Source organism: Nomascus leucogenys, chromosome 10 (assembly GCF_006542625.1).
Source record: "Nomascus leucogenys isolate Asia chromosome 10, Asia_NLE_v1, whole genome shotgun sequence".
Lineage (NCBI taxonomy): Eukaryota > Metazoa > Chordata > Mammalia > Primates > Hylobatidae > Nomascus > Nomascus leucogenys.
Window position 1 is genome coordinate 65188673 of NC_044390.1, and position 9137 is coordinate 65197809.

The 9137-nt window shown below is 49.7% G+C and overlaps 1 protein-coding gene across 5 annotated transcripts; it reads right to left on the reverse strand.

The window, feature by feature from the left end:
* Positions 1 to 3192: 3192 nt before the first annotated feature.
* On the reverse strand, positions 3193 to 8873 carry KLK8 (kallikrein related peptidase 8). Of its 5 annotated transcripts, none has more exons than XM_003269821.2 (6): positions 8697 to 8770; positions 8256 to 8333; positions 7581 to 7875; positions 7153 to 7415; positions 4938 to 5071; positions 3193 to 3399 (listed from the first exon to the last, which is right to left on the reverse strand). In XM_003269821.2, the coding sequence occupies exons 2-6, from the start codon at positions 8323 to 8325 to the stop codon at positions 3244 to 3246; spliced, it is 918 nt and encodes a 305-aa protein (XP_003269869.1). In that variant the 5' UTR covers positions 8326 to 8333; positions 8697 to 8770; the 3' UTR covers positions 3193 to 3243. The 5 variants fall into 5 exon arrangements, with proteins under 5 accessions (XP_003269869.1, XP_012365451.1, XP_003269870.1 ...); XM_003269820.2 differs by having other exon boundaries at positions 3196 to 3399; positions 7581 to 7740; positions 8697 to 8873; XM_012509997.2 differs by lacking the exon at positions 7581 to 7875 and having other exon boundaries at positions 8697 to 8873.
* Between the last annotated feature and the right edge of the window lie 264 nt (positions 8874 to 9137).

The following is a 9137-nucleotide window of genomic DNA, read 5'->3' on the forward strand; positions in this document are numbered from 1 at the left end:
GGAGGATGGCTGAAACCCAGGAGGTAGAAACTGCCTTAAGCATTGTTTGTGCAATGCTCACTGTACTCTAAGCTGGGCGACAGAGTAGGACCTTGTCTCAGAAAAGAAAAAAATCTCCTTGGCTTTGGATGATACTACGAAAGTATCAACTGTGTCAGGTGTGATAACGTAAGTTGGTTATGTTTAAAACGAGTCTCTTTTGGAACAAGGATTGGCAAATGTTTAAAATAAAGGGCCAGAGAGTAAATATTTTAGCTTATGTGGACCAAGAGAGAAAAATGGAAGATATTATGTAGATATTTAATAGCAGGAAAGAAAATAAAATTTCACAATTTTTAATTGATGAAATTCAAAATGTAGTAATGATAATTTAGTACAAATTTTTTGTTACTATTCCTTATCAAGCTCACGCCTATAATCCCAGCACCTTCAGAGGCGGAGGCGGGCAGATCACCTGAGGTCGGGAGTTCAAGACCAGCCTGACCAACATAGAGAAACCTTGTCTCTACTGAAAATACAAAAAAATTTTAGCCGGGCGTGATGGTGCATGCTTGTAATCGCAGCTACTCAGGAGGTTGAGGCAGAGAATTGCTTGAGCCCGGGAGGCAGAGGTTGTGGTGAGCCAAGATCACGCCACTGCACTCCAGCCTGGGTGACAAGAGCGAAACTCCATCTCAAAAAAAAAAAAAAAAGAAAAAAGAAAAGTATTTTTAGCTCAGGAGATTTGGTCCAACAGCTGTAATTTGCCATCCCCTGTTTTAAAAATGCATAATAAAATATTTAAGAATGAGATGATGTGATGACTGAGATTTGCTTCAAAATATTCCAGCATTAGGGAAGTGTGTGGTGGGAGTATAGGTGAAACAATAATTGGTTTTGCATTAACTTTTTTTTTTTTTTTTTTGAGACAGGGTCTCACTCTGTTACTGAGGCTGGAGTGCAGTGGCACAATCATAGCTTATTGCAGTTTCAACCTCTCAGGCTCAAGTGATCCTCCCACCTCAGCCTCCTGAGTAGCTGGGACCACAGACGCATGCCACCATGACCGGCTAATTTTTTAATCTTTTGTAGAGATTAGAGTCTCCCTATGTTGCCCAGACTGGTCTTGAATGCCTGGGCTCAAGCAATCCTCATGCCTTGGCCTTTCAAAGTGCTGGGGTTACAGGCGTGAGCCACTGCACCGGACCTTGCATTCACTATCAAAGTTGGATGGTGGTATATGAAGACACATTGTTATTCTATTTTGCATGTGTTTGAAATTTTCCATAACAAAAATTATATAACAATTCTTTAGAGTTGAGATGTCCCCCCAGAAATGCATCCCTGGCATCGGAAGTTTAATGCCATGCTTGAAAGACTTCCTCAGGATTTCTGGTATGGGGGAACTGTCATAAAGCATCAGGGAGATTGATGAATGCAAGGTATCTCACACACGCACGCCCCTTGTGAAGAATTGCCTTCCCATAGCACTAAGTGGCCATGTTTCATAGCACATAACTCCAAGTAGCCACTGATTGGCTAAGATTTGGTCACCTGACTGGGATGCAATCAAATGATTGGCCATTCAGTGACCAATGATGTGGTTGAAGAAGAAAAGGTGAGCTAGACGAATCAGATTCTCTTTCATGAGACTATTTTCTGAGAGATCCTAGTGAAGGATGAGGCGGGGTTTAACTCTGGACTAGATTGAAGACAGCTGGAACAGGGAAAAGGCAGAAAAAGCACGTCTCCATAAGATGTGCACACCAGCAGCATGACAGTTTACCACTGCCATGACAGCACCCAGAATTTACCAGCCTTTTTTTAGAAATTTCTGAATAACCCACCCCTTAATTTGCATGTAATTGAAAATGGGACTAAATATGACTACAGAACTGGCCCTGAGCTGCTACTTTGTGCTCAATGCCTATGGGGTAGCCCTGCTCTTCAAGGAGCAGTGCCTCTGCTACTGTGCAGTAGTGTTTCAAGAAAAGTCACTAACACCACTGGGTTGCCCTTGAATTATTTCCTGGACAAAGCCAGGAACCCTCCCTGGCTAAGCTCCAGTTTTGGGCTCACCTGGCCTGCACCACCAGGAGAGTGACTATATCCTTTAATAACTACCCCCTCCACACTCGTCTTTCCCTAAAACATGTTAAGCCTTTGCTTTAATGAAAACTTTCCCAAATGCCCTTTGCTTCACACTTCAATCTGGACACACCACTCATTTCCTTCTACCACAGCAGACACCACCAGATGGCTCTGGGCTGTGAGAAAGAGTTCTATCTGGACTTTTGGGAGCTCTCAAGGTTTTTGACCCGAGTGGTGGTTTCATGGTTGTTCATTTGTGAATATTTAAGCTGTTCATATATTTTCTGCGCTCTTTTCCATGCATATCTCCCAATTTTTTTCTCTTTTCTTCTTTTGTCATTTTCTTTAAAATAAAAATAGAGGTGAGGTCTTAACGTTGTTGCCCAGGCTGGTCTTGAACTCCTGGGCTCAAGTGATCCTCCCACCTCAGCCTGTGAAAGTGCTGGGATTACAAGCATGAGCCACCATACCTGGCACAATTATTATTATTATTAATTAATTAATTAATTAACTATTTAGAGACCGAGTGTCGCTCTTGTTGCCCAGGCTGGAGTACGATGGCGTGATCCCCGGCTTACTGCAACTGCCGCCTCCTGGGTTCAAGCAATTCTTCTGCCTCAGCCTCCTGAGTAGCTGGGTTTACAGATGCCCGCCACCACACCCCACTAATTTTTGTATTTTTAGTAGAGACGGGGTTTTGCCATGTTGGCCAGGCTGGTCTGGAACTCCTAACCTCAAGTGATCCATCCGCTTCGGCCTCCCAAAGTGCTGAAATTACAGGCTTGAGCCACCGCGCCTGGCCAATTATTTTTTTAAAGGGAGAAAATTTTATCTCCAAAGCTTGTGAACACTGTGCTCAGGAAAACTAAACACAAACTCTTTCAAAACTGTCTTTCACATGCCAGCCCACTGAATGTTTGAAAACCTTTGTATGTGCTTTCTCCCTGAAATAAAGCTCTTACCCAAGTTCTTCTGGAAAACGAGAGATCACTTTAGGCAGTGGTGATGGCCAAAGTGACCATGAGAACTTGGTCTCTGCAGATCCCCACCTAGCCTGCCAGCAGGAACAATCCCGGATCCCCATCCAGCCCTCCCCGCAGGGCCAAAACACAGACAGGCAAGGAACCAGAGAGTTTTGAGTTTATTAAGGGAGATCTGGTGCTTATCCTAGAATCAGCCCTTGCTGCCTATGATCTTCTTGATCCAGTCCAGGTAGCGGCAGATGTTGGTATATACACCAGGTCTGTCGGACCTCCCACAGGGGTCTGAGCCCCAGGATGTGATGCCCTGGAGTGCACCATTACACACCAGGGGGCCTCCAGAATCGCCCTAGACAGGGAGAATGAGAACAGCCTTGCATCTGAGATGTCCACAACGTCCCTTTTCCTGCTGTCCCAGCGTTTTACTAGTTCTTTAGCATGATTGGTCCTCTGTAGCCAATGGGGGTAAAAGCATTGTCCCCTGAGACCAGTCAGGACAGGGCTTGGGGCTTCCTTGTAGAGACAGACATGGTGTCTAAGGGTAGTTGTGAAAACACTGACAGAAGAGGGGAAAGAATGAAATCCCAGCCAGGCTTGGTGGCTCACGCCTGCAATCCCAGCACTTTGGGAGGCCGAGGCGGGCAGATCACTTGAAGTCAGGCATTCCAGACCAGCCTGGCCAACATGGTGAAACCCTGTCTCTACTAAAAATACAAAAACTAGCTGGGTGTGGTGGTGCACGCCTGTAATCACAGCTACTCGGGAGGCTGAGGTGGGAGAATTGCTTGAACCCGGGAGGCAGAGGCTGCAGTGAGCCAAGATTGTGCCACTGCACTCCAGCTTGGGGGACACAGCGAGACCCTGTCTAAAAAAAAACAAACAAAAAAAACAACGAGTTCTCAAGGGTCCAATCCAGGAAGAAGACAGTAGGGATTACTTGGAGAGGACTGAGCTGAAGTTTCCTCCATTCCTGGCCAATAGTGAAGGCATCATTGATTGCAGTTGCCAAACATAGGAGAAAGGATCAAGATTCTTGTGGACACACACACACACACACACACACACACACACGCCCATATCCCCAAAGGACCATGGCTGAAATATTTGTGGAAGAGCCCACTGTCTCTATGGAACAATCCAGAGAGACTGGCTTTCATGGCAGTATCGCTGAAGGAAATGACTCCATTCTCCGCCAATGGGGAAGAAAGCATTGTCTTTAGGGACCGGTCATTGGCAAAGGCGGTGGGGCTTCCAGGAAGGGGACAACGCCAGGGGGAAGTGCTAGGAACAACGAAGCTGCAGTTAGAAGAGAGAGTTATATCTACAACAAACGCCAAGAGAAAGGGATGGGAGCTCATTGAGGAGGCACTGAAGTCAATGGCACCATTTACTCCAGCCAACTGGGAAGACACCATTGTCTCCCAAGGAACCAATCACAGGAGAAGGGAACCAGCCTGGGGATTCTAGCCCGGTCTCAAAGAAAAGTGGCTGACCACCTGGCCAGTGGTAAAGTCGGCACAAATTCCATGATGTAATGCTGGGAACCAGAGAGCAGGGAACTCGTCTAACCTCTAGCCTCAGACTCTCTCCTTCCTGGACATCTACCCCACCTTCTATAGGCCCCAACTCTGTATCCCATCCTGTAGTTAAGGGTTCAAAAGAAAACAGCAGCAACAATTCAATGCTCCTAATCCCTATACGGTGTGACTTTCAGAGAGAGTTTGGCCTTCTCCGAACCTGGCTCCCACTCCGTAGAGATAGGGGCGACCACTCCGGGTGCTAAGTCTTTGGGGTCACTCCCCTTACCACCCCCACCCCCATCCAAGCCTTGAACCTCTAGAGGGCAATGAGGGATGTGTGAGGAGAAGGATTTCAGAAATTGCTCACCTGGCACGTGTCAGCCCCTTTGCTGCTGCCTGCACAGACCATGCCATCTGTGATCTGCCCTGGGTAGGCATCCTCACACTTCTTCTGGGGAAAGATATTTACGTCTGCACAGTTGAGAGTGTCAGGAAAATTCTCTGAGGGGGAAGAGGTTGTAAGTTTCCCTGAGAGAGCAGCCCTTTGCCTCCATCCCTGTCTGGATCTAACCCCCTTTCTTTCCAGGATGTAATGAGGGAGTTTTCCAGCTGCATGGGGGAGTTTTCTAACACTGTGCACAGGGGACATCATTTCTCACCACATTAAACGAAGCTGTACTTGCTGCTATTGGGCTTTCTCCATCTAGAGAGGGGCCCTTGGATCTCACGTGTTTTTTCTTGCCCTGAGCCATTTTCAAATCAAGGGGCGGGGGGTTACTTGGAGGTGCCCCTTTATGATACCTCTGACCCTCTCTTTCCAGTCTGCCCTCAGACAGCCAGGTTCTCAATCCGTGCTAAATCCTGCTCCTTCCAAGTGTCACCTCCTCCTGGAAACCTTCCCTGACCACTCAAATTAAAAAATACCATCCCTCCATTACTCCCTATCCTTCTACGTGCCACAATATTTCATTACAGCACTTAACTCTACCTAATATTTTATTTTATGTGTATTTGTTTATTGTCTATTTCTCCCACCTAGCTTGCAACTCCATAACAACAAGGACTTTGTACAATTTGCTCATGGCTGTATATCCAGCGCCTGCAACAGCACCTTGGACATACCAGGTGCTCAGTAAATAAGAATTGAATTAATGATTGAAGGTGGAATTGATCTTTTTTATTAACCTCTTTTGAGGAATAGACTTCTCCAAAGCCTCTTTGAGGGGGAAAAACTTCCATCTGGCATCTCTACGTGCCAAAAGCAAGATGCTCATAATCTCATTTAATCTTCACAACAGCGCTTTGAAGGAGAGAGGCATTCATTCATTATTTATTCATCCAGCCATCCATTCAACAAATATTTATTGAGCATCTACCATGTAGCAGGCACCATTCTGAGCACTAGGAGAACACAATGAAGAAAACTGACGTAACCTGAACCCTCACGTAGCTAAAAAATCTATTGGTTAACGATTCCCATTTTGCAAATGAGGAAAGTGAGGCTCAGAGATGGAAAGGAATTTGCCCAGGGAGAAGGGGCAGAGCCATAGTTTGAACTGATCTACTTGATTTGTGAGCATGTGTGTTTCACAGCAGCAAACTGTCTCATCCAAAGCATTCAGAGCAGGAGTGAGGCAGGCAGGGACCTGAATGCTGACTTTGCCACTTCCTGGAGAAGCTCCTTGACTCTCTGAGCTGAGTCCCAATGTTTTCACTGTGAAGGAAGGCGAGGGGCTGTCTGGATTCCGGAGTCCCAAAGGGACAGCTTCGTTGGAGGTCCAGATTTTGGGGTCCAGAGTCAAGAGGGAGCTAGGACTGCTGGGTTCTGGGAGAAGAAGGGCCTAGACTCCCGGGTCTGAGGGAAGAGGGGACCAGGACCCAGGTTGCCTGGGTTCAAGAAGGAGAAAAAAGCCGGGGGCGGTGGCTCACGCTTGTAATCCCAGCACTTTGGTAGGCCGAGGTGGGCAGATCACTTGAGGTCAGGAGTTCGAGACCAGCCTGCCAACATGGCGAAACCCTGTCTCTACAACAAATACAAAAATTAGCTCGTGTGGTGGCGGGTGCCTGTAATCCTAGCTACTCAGGAGGCTGAGGCACGAGAATTGCTTGAACCCAGGAGGCAGAGATTGTAAACAGCTGAGATTGTGCCACTGCACTCCAGCCTGGGAGATTGAGTGAAACTGTGTCCCCCCGCAAAAAAAAAGAAAAGGGAGGGAGGTGGGGGAGAAGGTGCTTAGGAGGCTGTTTTCCTGGGCCTCTGAGAAGTCCAAATATCCCAAGTGTGTTAAGATTATATAAAATGCTATACAACCAAAGGTCTCATAGGTCAGTGCTCTCCGCCCTACAGGAGCAGCTTTTCTGGCCCTGCTTAACAATCTGCTAGTTGGTTCTCTTTCTCTCACCACTCTTGTTAGTAGTCTGGTCTTCGAGGCTTCTCATATGACTCCCGCTTGTGAATCTCAACATCATGATCACTTTCCCTTCTTTGTCTCCCTCTGGGGGACCAAGCTTTGCCACTAGCTTGGGTTCCACTGGGCCAACCAGCTCCTCCTCTCCCTCCCGTTAGTGGACAAGCCCACTACCTCGGGGACTGGTGACAGTGCCCCAGCCTGAGATGGTGCACTTCTGGCCAGGCTGGATGCAGTGATCTGCCAGGCTGATGGGCTTCACTTTGGGCCCCAGGGATGCCTGGTCACGCAGTTGAAGAAGCATCAGATCATGGTTATGGTCCTCCACATCGCTGCTGTTGTAGCAGGGGTGTGGGATGGACTGAACCACAGGTATTTCTTGCTCTGGGCCATCTTTATTCTGTAGGCTGTGGTCTCCCAGGCGTACTGTGTATTTCCTGTAATGGCGGGGATAGTTTGGGACCCAGGCAGGGGTATTGCCCCCAGCCCCCTCCTCCTTCAGACCCAGGAGTCCAGTCCTCAGCTCTCTCCTTCCTGAGTGGAAACCCCGGCCCCCTCTTTCCTTAAGCCCCAGCCGACCTCTGCCCCCATCATCCACTCACGGTTTTTTACAGTGGGCAGCTGTAAGGACCCAGTTGCCACCTACAAGGACACCGCCACAGAGTAGTTGCTGGCCCTGGAACAAGGCCGCCTGCCAAGGCTGCGAATGGGGTTGGCACTCATGACCTCCCAGCACCTTGTCCTCCTGTGCCCTGGAGTGTCCTGCAGCAGGAGGGACAGGGTCGGGTCGCCACCCTCTGGGGCAGTGCGAGGGCTGGGAAGGCCACTGTGGGTTCAAATGGACACACGGCAAGTTCTCCGCATACAACTTAGTGAGGAGGTCCAGGCATCCACACACTGCCATACGGGGACGCTCATTTCAGTCCATGTGTCATCATACGAGAGTCACACACCCAAGAATGCCCCCGCACGCTTCCACATGAGTCTACAGGCCCCGTGTACTCCCAGGTGAATCTCTGCCCCCAAGCAAGCAGCCCCCCACAGGCTGTAGTTATTCAGACAATTTACGGCATCACGGAAACTACTCCTACCTGCCGCTACCTGTTTCTTGCCTCTACCCACCCTGAGGAAAGCCCACAGAGGCCCCTGCACCATATCACACTCTTCACATCCGTGCACACGCACCCACGTAACCACCGCGGCATTCCCACAGACTCCCCAGCGCCACTGCTGCCTTCAGACCCCTCCCCTCCGGAGGCCTCCGCAACCCTCCTCACCTGCCCAGGCTTCCCCCAGCAAGAGCAGGAACATCCACGTCTCGGCTGCACGAGGTCGGGGGCATCCCATGGTGAGGTCTGGGAAATGGAGAGGGCGGGGCCGGTAAACAGGAAGGAGGAGCCTGAACTCCCAGTTCTGGATTTTGGCACCAGAGAAGGAGCCGAGAGTATCTGGGGCTGTTCTGGGCTTCTCTGGAGGAAGGGGGAGGCTGGGGGACTGGATTCCTACATTCCAAGGGAGGAGGGAGTCCTGGATGTCTGGGTCTGAGGGGACAGGGAGCTGGGAGCTGGGAGCTGGGACTCCTAAATTTGGGAGAGGAGGAAGCCGGGGTCCAGACTGCTGGATCTGGAGAGAGAAGGGCGTCTGAGGCTGGGGTCCTGGAATCTGGAGAAGGAGGGTCCAGGGCCTGATGTCTGTGTCTGAGTATCTCTGCACCTCACCTTCCAGAATCCAGGGGCGGGGCCACCTACTGATTCGGACCCAGTGGAGGAGGCCCCCAGTACTTCAGTTCTCTCTGCCTGGGACACGATTCTGGAGCCTTCTTTTAACTGGGAATCTCCACCTCCTGCTCCTCCTCCTTCTCCTCCTGCACTAGAGCCTGGGGAGCTTCTGGGAACTGGAACATTGCGTGTGAGTGAGAAGGGGCGGAGGGGACTGAACATGAAATCTTGAGGGAGGAGGGCCTGGAATCTCAGACTCCTGAGGCTAGGGAGAGGAGGGACTCGGTGCTGAGACTCTAGGATCCGAAACGTAAAGGGCTGGGGGCCAAGATTTTAGTTCTGAGAGGGGAGGAGGCTGGGGGCCTGGATTCCTGGGTCTGAGGGAGGAGAGGTTGGGGGCCTGGGATTTAGGTCTGATCCAGGAAGGGCTGGGGGCCCAGA

Bases quoted from the DNA above. Each gene is read 5' to 3' on its own strand.
- KLK8 (XM_003269821.2), bottom strand. From the start codon at position 8,325: ATGGGATGCCCCCGACCTCGTGCAGCCGAGACGTGGATGTTCCTGCTC. The intron at 7,876-8,255 runs GTGAGGAGGGTT...CCCGTATGGCAG, and splicing joins GCTGGGGGAAGCCTGGGCAG to TGTGTGGATGCCTGGACCTC. The intron at 5,072-7,152 runs GTAGTGGGCTTG...CTTCCCCCTCAG, and splicing joins CACTGTCACCAGTCCCCGAG to AGAATTTTCCTGACACTCTC.